The 15,456-nt window shown below is 44.4% G+C and overlaps 1 protein-coding gene across 4 annotated transcripts in view; it reads right to left on the reverse strand.

Annotated features, from left to right (window-relative positions):
• Positions 1-15,456, reverse strand: part of uvssa (UV-stimulated scaffold protein A) — a 160,479-nt gene that overhangs the window by 7,172 nt on the left and 137,851 nt on the right. For 2 of the 4 annotated variants that reach the window (XM_086024185.1, XM_086024184.1), the window contains one exon: positions 8,578-15,387. The exons of the other annotated variants lie outside the window; for them this stretch is intronic. In XM_086024185.1, coding sequence (XP_085880311.1) covers positions 15,294-15,387 — 94 coding nt within the window. In that variant the 3' untranslated portion in view covers positions 8,578-15,293. Of the gene's footprint in view, positions 1-8,577; positions 15,388-15,456 lie in introns of those variants that run through there. 4 annotated transcript variants of the gene reach the window in all.

Genomic DNA, 15,456 nt, shown 5'->3' on the forward strand with positions numbered 1-15,456 from the left:
GACAGCCACAAATGTCAAGATTGATGAAGCATGGACTTCATTAAATCAGAGAAAAACTATTTATTTCCAAGCATCAAATAACTTGTCACGATGCAACACTGCTTGAAAAAATAATAGTTGCCTATTATGCGCATATGTGTAACAAGTGTCATTTTCCCTGTGGCAATCACCCAACTTGGGGATCGAACCTGCGCCACTACTACATCTCCAGTTTGGGAGAGCGCTCTGCTTTGAGCCAAATTTCCGGGCTGCCGACGCAGCTCAGCACCATATGTGAAGGGATCGGAAATCAGACTGTCCAATGTAGCATACACTTAACACAAAATGTTTTCTAACAATATACACACACAAAACCTCTTTTTCCTGCCCCTACACCTCTCCCAGTCGACTTGGGAACAGTCTAAGTCCTACCAGTCAACCGCATTCTCACTGATTGGGCACTCCTGTTCAATGTCATCCAACAGATATTTACTTCTTCTTCATACTACATATGTGTTAAGCAGTATTATCTGATCATATAAAATACGGTATCTAATCATCATTGTCATATGTTTCAGAAAACTTTGGGTATAGAAGTCCAGATGAGGACGACCTCAACAGAAATTGTACCCCAGATTCAGAGGCACCTGATGGTTCCTATAGCAGCGAGGAGAGCAGTTCAGCTCTGCACTTTAGTGGGGGCAGAGATGTCGATCAGCAAAACCTGCAGGACCCAATCAAACAGACAAAGACCCCCAGAAGTGGCCCTACAGGTCAGATCACCAATGTGCAGCCCAATGGGAACCAGGGCCCACAAGGAAAGCCTAAGAGAAAACGTTCAGGTTCAGACTCTAAGTCAGGGAAACCCCGCAGAGCTCGTACTGCCTTTACCTATGAGCAGTTGGTTGCGCTGGAGAACAAGTTCAAGTCTACGAGGTACCTATCTGTGTGTGAGCGGCTCAACCTGGCACTGTCACTCTCCCTCACTGAGACACAAGTCAAGATCTGGTTCCAGAACCGCCGGACAAAGTGGAAGAAACAGAACCCCGGTGCTGACACTTCTGCTCCTACTGGTGCAACTGGCAGTGGGGGAGGAATAGGAGGTGCTCTGGGGAACCTCAGTCCACTCAGCCCATCACCTCCAATCAGTGGACATCTAGCCATGCACACAGGCTATGCATCAAGCCACCATCACCCTTCGGCAGGCAGCCTGGTCCAGCTGCCTTTTCTCACTACCAGCCATGTTCTATCCCCATTCATGTTGGGGACACAGAGCTATGCTGCACCTGCCTTCTACAGCTCTCACCTGTAGACACACAGATACATTATACACATGCACACACTGAGCCAAGAGATTGACATATTTCAACATATGAATAAATATATAATTTGTTCCACTCAGTTTGAGTTCTCAATTGCTATGTCAAAGTTGATTTTTACATTTCATTTTGACTGAATGTCAATCTGTATTTTTGTGTAAATAATTATAATGCCCTAGTTCCATATTCTGAATGCTGTTAAACTAAGGTAAGCAAACAGCAGATCTGTCCATAGCTGGGTTTCCATTTCCCATAGAAATGCACAAAATTTCTATTGTGCAATAGCAAACTGGTAGCGCAAACACGAGCATTTAGTAAAAACCTCTCAAATATCGCAAAAAAAGTTTTTATGCTCTCATGAGGTGTTTTTTGAGAAGTGTCCATATAGAAGTATATCACAAAAGTGTAATGAAAATATTTTTTTTGCGTTTCCACTATTTATGTGACCCCACCCGGTCATGTTCAAAGGGTGAGACCCAGTACTCCAGCCCCTCCAGCAGCAACACACTGTCCAACAATGCCTCCAGCAGTCACAGCGATGAGCATTGGTTCGACGGCGGACCGGTGTTTCTCGGGCGACACTGCCAAGCCCGATCCAGACCATCTCAACAAGAGTGGATCTAACAACACCCGCTGATCGTGGACCAATCCCTGCCCGGGTGGTGTGACATGGCTGGGGTGGCCGCACTGGGGGCTCCATCCGTGGTCTCTTGGGGAGGGGGGGGGGTCTAGGAGGGAGAGTGCTGTAATGCACAGGGGTGCGGCGGTGACCAAAATCCTGGGGCCTCCCCGCGTCACTGTCGTCCCAAGAATTTCTAGGCACACCCAGACTGGTTGTGATTAAATAAGTGCTTCTAGCCGGGGGGCGCTGTGCTCGCGCCGGGGCGGGGGTCACCGCGGAGGGTGAAACACGGGTGCCACTGTACCTGACCGTTTAAAATACCCTGCGTGGACTGCATGAGCCCCAGGCGTTAATCTCTCAAGGGTTTCACACAATATTTCATGAGATTTTACGAGAATTACGAGCTCTCGCGAGACAGAGCATTACGAGAATTACGCCTCAGAAGCTAAACACTCTCCAATGGAAGACATACAAATAGCAATTGTACTTTTATCAAAATTGTCGAAAAATTACTTTTATTTTGCGGAAAACTGTAATGGAAACCCAGCTCATAAAACGATATGGAAACTGAATGTTATAAATGACTCAAGAAATGGCTCAATCTATTAAAAGTTCTGTGTAACTTCACCTGTGAGTGTTTTTGTTTGGCCATTGGCCTCTTTTCAAAAACATTTTTGGGGGAGAGCCAACCCTCCTTTTTCATGGAAAACAAAATGTTTCAGGTTAAACCAACACACACACACACATATATATATATATACATATATATATATATATATATATATATGTATATATATATATACATATACATATATATGTATATATATATATACATATACATATATATGTATATACATATACATATATATATATATATATACACACACATATACATACATACATATATATATATATATATATATATATATATACACACACATATACATACATATATATATGTACATATATATATACATATACATATATATAGATATATGTACACACATATATATATATATATATATATATAACTATATATATATATTAACACGAATAAGAGGATTCATTTTCTTATGTTAATACTTTATTAAAACGAAGTCAACCCAAACATGTTATCTTTTAAGAATATGCTCCATGCAAGCCCACTAGTTGAAACAAGGCATTCTGATAAATATTGCGTTTGTGGAATAAGAGTTAATCCACCTGTTTTCAGTCATCATTTTGTCGCGTCTTTCGACTGAAAATGATGTCACAGTTGCTCAGGGCTCAGGTAACGATCACAGCTCACCTGTTTTCTGAAACTGACCCATGATTGGTCATTATTTGAGGCCTTAGGGCATCTGTGATGTCGTTTTCAGTCGATAGAAGTGATCAAATGGCCGACCCGGAGATTGTCAAAAATGGATGGATTTTACAACTTAACTCATATTCCATAAACAAAATATCAATCAGAATGCCTTGTTTTAACTAGGGGGGCTGCATAGAACATATTCTAGAAAATAAATGTTTGGGTTGACTTCCCCTTCAATTGACAAAACAAGCATTGGATTCAACTAATGCAAACAGCCACCCCAGCCCTTTCAAACACACACATATACACGCACACACTCACGATCGGGTCCACAGAGTCCAGGGAGCCGCCCAGGACAGAACAGTTTGTCCAGCCGCTTCTTGTCCCGGGCCGAGACGCTGCCTGCCCAGGTGACCACTCCCTGGAAAATGACTGATGCAACCACCGAGTCATAAAAGTTCCTGAGGAGTGTCCCCTGAACCCCAAAAGACCTCAGTCTCCTGAGTAGGAAGAGTCTGATCTGACTCTTCCTATAGAGGGCGTTTGTGTTGTCGCTCCAGTCCAGTTTATTGTTCAGATGAACACCCAGGTACTTGTAAGTTGAGACTCTCTCAACATCTGTTCCCCGGATATTCACTGGTGCAGGTGAAGCGTGATGGCGCCTACCGAAATCCACCACCTTTTCTTTGGATTTCCCCGCATTGATCAGGAGGTGGTTCTGCTGGCACCAGTCCACAAAACCCTGAGTAAGTTCTCTGTACTCCCGATCATCTCCGCCTGTGATGAGGCCGACAATCGCAGAGTCGTCAGATAACTTCTGCAGGTGACAGGTAGGGGTGCTGTAGTTGAAGTCCGAGGTGTAGAGGGTGAACAGGAAGGGAACCAAGACAATTCCCTGCGGGGCCCTGGTGCTACAGAGGAGCACGTCAGACACACAGTCGTGTGTCCTCACATTCTGTGGCCGGTTTGTGAGGTAGTCCTGGATGTGGTGAGGTGTTGGACCACCCCCGCCCGCTCCAGCTTCTCTCCCAATAGGGTGGGCTGGATGGTGTTGAAAGCCCTGGAGGAATCAAAGAACATGATCCTCACAGTGCACCCTGCCCTCTCCAGGTGGGAGAGTGAAGTGTGGAGGAGGTAGATGATGGCATCATCCACACTGATGCCAGGCTGGTATGCGAACTGGAGTGGGTCCATTGAGGAGCAGCTCACCAGGGGGCGCAGGTGGATGAGGACCAGTCTCTCCAGGGTCTTCATCAGGTGAGACGTCAGCGCCACTGGTCTGAAGCTGTTGAGCTCCTTCGGGTGGGGGGTCTTTGGCACCGGGACCAGGCAGGATGTTTTCCACAGCTGGGGGACTCTGCCCAGCTTCAGGCTCAGGTTGAACATGTGCTGGACAATTCCACATAGCTGGTCTGCGCAGGATTTGAGGAGCTGGGGGCTGATGCCATCTGGACCCGCTGCCTTCCTCTTCTTCAGCTGGTTCTTCACCTGAGATGTTGTGAAGGCCAAGGCTGGGCAGGAGGGAGTGGTGGCTGTCTGGTGTAGCTGGGAGCTGGAGACTGTGGAGAAAAGAGGGGAGGGGGTGACACACCCAGCAGGAGGAGTAGGTGGAGGCTGCAGCAGGAGAGACTGAGTGGGGGCAGGCAGTACCGCCACCATCTGGTCTGCCAATCCAGGGGTACCACCAACAGTACCACATAATCAGCAAAAAGCAGAGTTGCAATACTAAGGCCACCAAACCGGGATCCCTCGACACCTCGGCTGTGCCCAGAAATTCTATCCATAAAAGTTATGAACAGAATCGGTGACAAAGGGTAGCCTTGGCAGAGTCCAACCCTCATGGAAACAAATCTGACTTACTGCTGGCAGTGCGCACCATACTCTGACATCGGTGGTACAGGGACCGAACAGCCCTTATCAGCGGGCTCGGTACCCCGCACTTTCGAAGCACCCCCCACACAACTCCCCAAGGGACACGGTCAAATGCCTTCTCCAAGTCTACAAAACACATGTAGCCTGGAGTCCCATGCACCTGCGAGGACCCTGCTGAGGGTGTAGAGCTGGTCCACTGTTCCACGGCCGGGACAAAAACCACATTGCTCCTCCTGAATCAGAGATTCATCTTCCCGACGGACCCTCCTCTCCAGCACCCCTGAATAGACCTTGCCAGGGAGGCTGAGGAGTGTGATTCCTCTGTAATTGGAACACTCCCTCCTTAAAAAGGAGGACCACCCCCCTGGTCTGCCAATCCAGGGGTACTGTCCCCGATGTCCACGCGATGTTGTAGAGGCGTCTCAACCATGACAGCCACACAATATCAAGAGCTTTTAGGAACTCTGGGCGGATCTCATCCACCCCTAGGGCCTTGCCACAGAGGAGCTTTTTAACTACCTCGGTTACTTCAACCCCAGAGATAGGAGAGCCCACCTCGCAGTCTCCAGGCTCTGCTTCCTCAGTGGAAGGCGTGTCGGTGGAATTGAGGAGGTGTTCGAAGCTTTCTCCCCACCGACCCACAACGTCCTGAGTTGAGGTCAGCAGCACCCCATCCCCACTATATACAGTGTTCATGGTGCACTGCTTTCCTCTCCTGAGACGCCGGATGGTGGACCAGAATTTCCTTGAAGCCATTCGGAAGTCATTTTCCATGGCCTCACCAAACTCCTCCCAGTTTTTGCCTCAGCAACCACCAAAGCTGCATTCCGCTTGGCCAGCGGGTAACTGACAACTGCCTCATGACTCCCACAGGCCAAAAACGCCCGATAGGACTCCTTCTACAGCTGGACAGCATCCTACCAGCGGGTTCAGGGATTGCCGCCACGACAGGCACCGACCACCTTGCGGCCACAGCTCCGATCGGGTGCCTCAACAATGGAGGCACGAAACATGGTCCACTCGGACTCAATGTCCCCCGCCTCCCTCAAAACGTGGGCAAAGTTCTGCCGGAGGTTGGAGTTGAAACTCATTCTGACATGGGATTCTGCCAGACGTTCCCAGCAAGTCCATGCAATACGTTTGGGTCTGCCAGGACAGACCGGGATCTTCCTCCACCATCGAAGCCAACCCACCACCAGATGGTGATCAGTTGACAGCTCCAGTGTCCAAAACATGCGGCCGCAAATCCGATGATACGACTACAAAGTCGATCATCGAACTGCAGCCTAGGGTGTCCTGGTGCCAAGTTTACATATGGACACCCTTATGTTTGAACATGGTGTTCGTTATGGACAATCCATGACAAACACAGAAGTCAAGTAACAGAACACCACTCGGGTTCAGATCGGGGGGCAGTTAATCCCAATCACGCTCCCTTCCAGGTCTCACTGTCATTGCCCACGTGAGCATTTAAGTCCCCCAGCAGAACGATGGAGTCCCTAGGTGGAGCACTCTCCAGCACACCCTCCAAGGACTCCAAAAAGGGTGGGTACTCTACACTGCTGTTTGGTGCATAGGCACAAACAACAGTCAGGACCCGTCCCCCCACCCTAAGGCGGAGGGAGGCTGCTGGGGTAAACCCAGCAATAAGTATGCCCACACCTGCGTGGCGCCTCTAAACTTGGGCAACTCCAGAGTGGAAGAGTGTCCAACCCCTCTCCAGAAATCTGGTAGCAGAGCCCGAGCTGTGTGTGGATGCGAGCCCGACGATATCCAGTCGGAACTTCTCAGCCTCATACACCAGCTCGGGCTCCTTCCATGCCAGAGAGGTGACATTCCATGTCCCAAGAGCTAGTTTCCTTTGCCGGGGATCGGACCGCCAAGTTCCCTGCCTATAACCGCCGCCCAGCTCACACGGCACCTGACCCCTTTGGCCCCTCCCACCAGTGGTGAGCCCATGGGAAGAGCCACGTCGTTTTTTTTGGGCTGAGCCGCCGGCTGGGCCTCATGGGTACAGGCCCGGCCACCAGGCACTCGGCAATGAGCCCCACCTTGAGGCCTGGCTCCAGAGGGGGGCCCCGGTGACCCATGTCCGGGCAAGGGAAAACGTGGTCCATTTATTTTTTTCGATATAAGGGGTCTTTTGAGCCGTGCTCCCAGGCAAGGGAAGGTGCTCCCCGGTTACTACTTAGGTTTTGTAACCAATTAAACAAAAAACAGTAATTACACTGTGCAACATTATATACAAACATAATCTGCTCCTACAGTTAATAAACAGTTACATATGTAATGACTCTGCTCTGTTTGTCTGGTTCCCATCTTGAGTGGTGGGTGACTCGCTCCAGCAGCGCACCTGTCACGTATCATAATCAGTGCTGTTTAGACTGCCAAGCTGTCACTTCCTTGTCGGATTATCCTTCCTCTTGCTCATGACTCTGTCCACATGTATTGAATTTTCGAGACGTTGCTCTTGTTCATGCTCCGCTTATCTCGCTTCATTTTGTATTTTCACAGTAAGTATTTTTGTTGTTAAATCTAGTCTCATTTTTTGTAAATCCCGCATATTGGCTCTTTCTTGTCTTTTTACGACAAGCTATTTTCATTAGTCTTTTTCCTTGCCTTTTACAAACGTTTTTAGTTTGCTTGTTTCATGTTTTTTTCATACCATCATCTTTAGTTGCACTTTATCGGTCTTGCGTATTTTGGGAATAAACTCTTTTTGTTCAAGCTGCATCTGAGTCCCCGTTTTTAGAGTCCGCTTATGTTCCAGGTCCTTCTGAAACCTTGACAACATATGGTTTACTCATCATTCATAAACTCATCCACAACGGTGATTGCATTTTCATACTTTGTAATTTACAGATTCAAAATTTCTCGATGATGTAATGCATCATTCACCAATCAGTCATCTAGGAATTGTTAATGGTTTGTAAGGTCATTTAGAAAGCATACGCAAATGATTAACAATCTATTAGATACATGCACTCACACACCTATTCAGACATGTACTAAACTCACACATTTCTTTTCCAATAAATGTCTTATTAACACTGGAATTCATTAATTTGGGTGGTTGCAAAGCACTTATCAATCATGAAATACTTGTGTGAGCTCATGTAAAGTGAGCACTATCTATGTCTGACAAAGCCTCAAGACTCACACAAATATGTTATATTAACAGACAAAGGAAAGACACAACACAAAGGGATACATAACATATTGTTTTAACCTTTATTTTATTTATTAATATTTACTGGGTAAATTAGGGTAAACATGGCAACATAAAATCTTGCCGGCACCAACAGTGGAACACAAATAACAAAATGTTTGATGGAAATAAAAACAACTTTAAATATAGATATATTTCAGCCATAATTTAACAAAGAAAACTCAACATTTGCAACAGATACAACAAATATTGTATACATACACACACGTGTATATATATATATATATATATATATATATATATATATATATATATATATATATATATATATATATATATATATTAGTATATATTAGTGCTGTCAAACGATTCCAATTTTGTAACTAATTAATCGCAAAATTTCCATGATTAATAGTGATTAATCAGATTTTTCAACTACAATTCTTTACGTAGCTTGGAACCGATATTTCAGTAAAATATTGGAATTAATATGAAAAAAAATGAAAAGTATATTTTGATTCAAAGACTGTTCTAATAGCTTTCTTTGATACCTGAATATGATTCTTTTCCTGGAAAATACAACTGTCGAACAATACACCAAAGACATACAACTAATATGGTATTTGAATTTTCTTTACAAAGTGCGCAAATTATTTTGGATTTCTCCAATGAGCCGTCGAGCAACTTTATAAAGTAAAACTACGTAAAAGCCAGTCTTTGTGACAGTGACTCTAGTTAGTTAATGCTTTAATTTTGACAGCCCTAATATATATATATATATTAGTGCTGTCAAGCGATTAAAATTTTTAATTGTAGTCAATCTCGTTTTTTCATAGTTATCTTGTAGTTATTCGCATATTTTATTTATTGTAAAAAAATCTCTTGATTTTTCAGTTCCATTATTTTCTTGAGTTTTAATACCATTAATATGAATAAGAGGATTGATTTTCTTATGTAAATACTTTATTCAAGAAAAGTCAACCCAAACATGTTATCTTTTAAGAATATGCTCCATGCAAGCCCACTAGTTGAAATAAGGCATTCTGATAAATATTGCGTTTGTGGAATAAGAGTTAATCCACCTGTTTTTATTCATCACCGGGGGTGGCCATTTTGTCACGTCTTTCAACTGAAAATGATATCACAGTTGCTCAGGGCTCACGTAACGACCAATCACAGCTCACCTGTTTTCTGAAACTGAGCCATGATTGGTCATTATTTGAGCCCTCAGGGCATCTGTGATGTCATTTTCAGTCGACAGAAGTAATAAAATAGGAGGCCTGCATAGAACATATTCTTGAAAAAAAAAAAGTGTGGGTTGACTATCTCTTCAATTGAAAATTTAAGCATTGGATTCAACTCACACGAACAGCCCCTCAGCCCTTTGAAACACACACACATACACACGCGCACGCGTGCGTGCATCTTTCAGCTGTTACTAAAAGCATACTACTGAACATCAATTGATTGGCTAACCTTGTCTTGCTTCAGAGAGAAAATATATATGACAAACACAACGCTGCATTTTAAAGGCAAGCAAGGAAGGTCTATCTAATCTAAGCAGTCTATGTAACCATAGGATGTCTCTGTATGTACAGCATTTATGTATATGCCGCAGCTTCGTATGATATAAGCTAAATATTAGCTGGATATGTGCAATTGTGTGTTGAACTTGTTGGTTCAATGTTGCAATTAGACGTACTTAGCCAATTCTGACTTTGGGTCATGAGCCGCATCGCATCATTCTATGGCTAGGCGTCGGCCGAATGAGCCGGCCGGGCCGGCCCAGGCAGGTTGACCGACCCCGTGAAGGGCGACTGCTGCCACCGCGGTGTCCCAGCGGCCTCGCAGCTGTGAAGATCTGTGGGAATTGGCCCGCCAGAGTCCCCGCCGCCGCCGCTGCCCACGCTTGCTGGCCGGGACGAAGTGAGCCGAGGAGCTGAGCGTGAGTGGAGGTGAGCTAACGTGCTATTGCTACGCATCTTCGGCGGCAGGAGCCCGAGGCTGTGCGCCATGCGCGCACATATATATATTTTTTTAATCGGCCGTACTTTGTTCATAGCTCTTCCGCGTGGCTAACTAGGAATCGAAACCGACATTCTAAAATGTGAACGGTTCCGGGTGAACCGGAATGATGGAACTGATTCCACTCGAATCCGGGGTTTTTCGTGTCTGCCGAGCAATTCATCCTCATATTTTGACGCAGATGTAACGAGTCCTCTACTCTAAAGCTTTTTTTTTTCAAGATACATGTATAGACCATGGTGACCAGCAGCCTTGATCAATGCAGCCGCTGGTTGCTATGGAAACCTTAATCACGTGATCAAAAAAATTGACTGCGTCAAAAGGGGGTTGGATTAACTTCCAAAATAACGCGCTAAACTGACAGCCCTAATATATCTATCTATCTATCTATCTATATATATATATATATTAGGGATGCTCTGATCGATCGGGCACCGATCATAATCGTCCGATTTTCGTGAAAAATTACATGATCGGAATATTCGATCAAAGCCTTTTATTGCCGATCAAAACATCCGATCATCCGCAGCTCATGCTTGGCTGCCGCGAGACGAAATGGCAAAAAAGTTGATTTGTTTAATACGCGACGACGTTCCTTCGTCCAAAAGCATCACTCACGCCACCCTGCACGCAACCGCGCCCGCCCGCGCGAGCTACATTGACTCCAATTAGAACGCGCCGTCAGAAAGCTCGCGGACGTCGCCGTTGCGAGCAGAGGGGAGGGACGCAACATGGCTGTAGGCTGCGAAGCATGAGCTGCGAGTGATCGGATGTTTTGATCGGGAATAAAAGGCTTTGATCAAATATCCCGACCACTGAAGTTGGTGTGAACATAGACTTGTTTGCTGTGAGTGTGGAGTTTGCGTTGTGTACTACTGTATATGCCATGAAAAGGTACCTCGCGCGGGGAGCACGGCCAAAAGTTTCAACACAACCAACTTAATCCGACATTTGAAGAACAAGCAATTGGGATACTATGGTGAGTTTACGAGGCTCAGTGCATTGAATAAAGTCAAGACGGACACTGCGCAGTATAAGTGGCATTATTGCCACAGGCCCACTATATCATTTTATAATTCACAAAAAGATTAACAGTGTCATGATTCTGGTCTGTTGCAGGCAGCGGTGGGACTAGTGGGTGTGCCTTCTGACGCCGCACCTGTTGTGAATGATTGATCAAGACTTTTAAAAGGACTGCTTCCACAACTGCCTGCTGTCGGTTTATTGCCTTGCTTACCTCCGTGATTCAAGAGACTATTTATTCTCGACACTATAGTTCCTATTCGTTGTTCGATCTGTTCGGGAGTATTTCAAGTATGCCCACACCTGCGTGGCGCCTCTAACCTTGGGCAACTCCAGAGTGGAAGAGTGTCCAACCCCTCTTTAGAGGACTGGTAGCAGAGCCCAAGCTGTGTGTGGAGGCGAGCCCGACGCTATCTAGTCGGAACTTCTCAGCCTCATACACCAGCTCGGGCTCCTTCCATACCAGAGAGGTGACATTCCATGTCCCAAGAGCTAGTTTCCTTTGCCGGGAATCGGACCACCAAGTTCCCTACCTATAACCGCTGCCCAGCTCACACGGCACCCGACCCCTTTGGCCCCTCCCACCAGCGGTGAGCCCATGGGAAGGGGGACCCACGTCGTCTTTTCGGGCTGAGCCGCCGGCTGGGCCTCATGGGTACAGGCCCGGCCACCAGGCACTCGGCAATGAGCCCCACCTTGAGGCCTGGCTCCAGAGGGGGGCCCCGGTGACCTATAGTTACTACTGTTCCTATTCGTTGTTCGATCTGTTTGGGGGGTTTTCCGTGTATATAATATTTGTTTGTTCATACTGACATGTTTTGTTTGTTTGAGATTGGAGTTTTCCTTGTCCCTCAGTTGACAAGTAATTTTGCGTTTGTTAGTCTCCTTGCTTTTCTTTGCAAGCGTTTTTTGATCATTTTCTCCCGGCGGGTATAGCTAGCGACCTCTGTTGTACTTTTGCGGATGTGAAATTTATTTATTTTTTCCGTAAATAAATTTTGTTAAATATATATCTTCTCGGGCGGCACGGTGGGTTTTCTCTGGGAACCTCTCACATTCCAAAAAAAGGTGTCAGATCTCGATGGCCGGCTACTGGCTACTGTTATACAGGTCATTGGACCATTAGGGTTAAACCATTTTGAACAAAGAAAATTTATTGTCATGCCGTCGCAGGCGGCACCCCTGGTGTTGGGGCTACCTTGGTTAAAACTACATAACCCAGATATTGCTTGGGATAAACCAGCGCTTGAAAACTGGAGTACGTTTTGCCACGCGCATTGTCTAAAATCGTCCGAAGGGGGTAACATTCTAGTCGTTGAATCAGCCACAGAAAGAATCTGTCTAGACTACGTTCCTCAAGAATATCATGATTTAAGTAAGGTTTTCAGCAAGGACCGACTTCCTGACTCCCGTATTCATTTTGAACAGAGTTTGGCTCGCTGTTGACTTGCGTCCACATTCACACGCAAGAGTAACAATACAGCAAAAAATAATTCATTTATTTTCTAAAACGCTTTTGGCCATAAAAAGAAAATCAACCGCTAAATGTCTAATATGCCCGTTTTGGATTTAAGAACATAACTTAACGCAATATAAGGCAGGATACATTCTTATTTTGTAAGCGGTACAATGTATAAATTTCTAGGTATCCTGCCAGACATTTTAAGCTGAATATTTTCTTCTTCATTTATTGGGCAAAAGTGTTTTTATAAAATAAATGAAAACAAAGTTTTATTATGATTTTATCTTTCTTTTTCATTATGAAGAAGACCTTGAAGTGCAATTTAAGGCACCTTCCTTTAAACATGGACTGCACATTACAAAGTAATCTAGGTCCACAATAATGCAAAAGTAGTAAAAAAAAAAAAGTAAACCAAGGAACAGCTGTTGAACTACCAGCTAATGATAACAGCTCCTAGCCACTAACGCCGGAGACTTGTGCCGTATCATACAATAACAGCGTAATTAACCAGAGGTTTGGACGCATCCTAAATTAGCGACTGAATATGATTTCAGGACGGCGTTGTGTTGGTTGCAAGCGTTAAAACTGCTGTAAAGTCGAAAACAGAAGTCAGGTTAGCTGTTACGCCAACACGGTCCAACTTCAAAGTAAAAGTCCGCTAAAGCTATTGCATTGGCATCAATGACTCAATGTCTTATTTGGTAACCTTTATTTTGATGTTAACCTTTATGGAGGCGGTGTGTTCGTTGAGTATGTTTGCAAAAGGCTCTCGTACATGCGACTTACGCAATTCACCTCTCTCTCTCTCCTTTTTGCTCTGGAAATACGCCGTAGCAAACCTGCTGTGTCGTGGTTTGCTGGTATGCTTTTATTTTGAAGGCCGGGAAGTGTGAAGGAGGGGAAGTGTGGAAAATAACTTGTTGAATGCGACTCCTTGCGGTCTGTTGGACCCAAATAATTATAGAATATGACAAAACCATCCCCAGGGCTCACAATGGAGGTAAGCACAAGCAGCTGGGTAAGTAATAGTGGCGCGTTTGAAGCGTGTTTGAAGCATGTTTGAAGCGTGTCCACAGCGGGTATATATAATAGTAAATTAGCCAGCTAATGATCTTTAAATAAACCTCGCCATTAGCAACTCTCTCGCGGCGACATCATGCACGTTTTAGGTTTTTTTGGGTGGGGGGGAACAGGGCGGGGGCCGACTTTTTTTTATGAATAAGGGCGGGGGGTCGAGGCCGGAAGTGTACCCAGGTTAAGGGTGGGGGGTCGCGGCCGGATTGGCAAAAAGGGTCAATGCCTGGACTAAAATCCACCTCCGCCCTTGCTTAGTATATATATATATATACATATATATATATATATATATATATATACAACACACACACATATATACAATATATATGTCCTCCGTCAAAAAAATATACATATATATTTTGGGACGGAGGACGGGCGGGCAACGTTTTTAAAAAGGGTCAAACTAAGCAAGGGCGAAGGTGGATTTTAGTCCGGCCATCTAATTGTTCCTCATATGCGTGACGTTGTCCCGGGTGAAAACACATTTCTATTCTCTGGCTTATGATCAGACCTGAAATTTTCGGCTTTCTCCATGTGTCAATTGTGTTTTATGGTAATTTATTGGCTTTATTTGTTTATATATTTTGTATTCATACCTTATATATTATTTATATCTATATTTATCAATACTTGTGTATTACGGCCTTTTACTGTCTTTATTTATTGTCTACTGTTTGTAAAGTGCTTTGTCACAGCTGTAGCTGTTATGAAATGCGCTATATAAATAAAATTGTATTGTATTGTATTACATAACCTGCGAGGAGAAAAAGATCAAAGAATAAAACATGTACTTCCTTTAGCCAGTAGGTTGCACTACCATACGCTACGATAAAAATAAGTTCGGAGATGTCTTCAGGCTTCGACTTTTATCAAATGTCAGTAGGTTTTTCGAAGCAATTATCATATGGGTCAAGTTCTAGCAGGTATTGTAATCAGAGCAAATTCATTCTTTAAACTTAATTCAAAATGGCCAACTTCCTGTTTGGTTTAGCATATGGCTCCAAGAGACATTTTTGTAGACCTTGAACTGTTACACATACCACCAATTTTTTGTAGATCTCGAAGAAACGTACAACCGGGGCTGGATTTTTAAAAATTTCTAAGGGGCGCTAGCGCGCCATTTTTTAAAGCGGTCGCTGCTCGGGCCCTAATTATCGCAACTTTTATTGCATCTTTTAGGAAAATTGCCCACGAAATTACGCATTTTAGACAACAATCATAAAAAAATCCTGTGAAATCCTGGAGTGACTGACATATGGTCAAGATCAGATATTTATACTTGTTGGCGTAGGATTGTTTTACTTTTTCTCTGCACTTGTTGTTGCATGGCAATTACAATTACATTTTGGGATTCTGTTTTGTCAAGTTAGCAGAAAAACAAAATTATATAGTGTAGTTATTGATAAACAATAATAATGATAATAACATACAACAATGAAAAATAACTCCTAAGGTCAGTTGAGCGCATAATTGAACTGGTTGGAAAACTTTTCGTGTTTTTTGCTGTCAACTTTATTCATCGTCTCAGCAACTCTGCGCATGGCGCTCCTACAGGGAAAAGTAGAGGATGAGAAAATAAGAAAATGTAGAAACAACAACAAAAACAAGCTGTGCTAC

Source organism: Filicampus tigris, chromosome 2 (genome assembly GCF_054856515.1).
Source record: "Filicampus tigris isolate MCC_2025a chromosome 2, RoL_Ftig_1.0, whole genome shotgun sequence".
NCBI lineage: Eukaryota > Metazoa > Chordata > Actinopteri > Syngnathiformes > Syngnathidae > Filicampus > Filicampus tigris.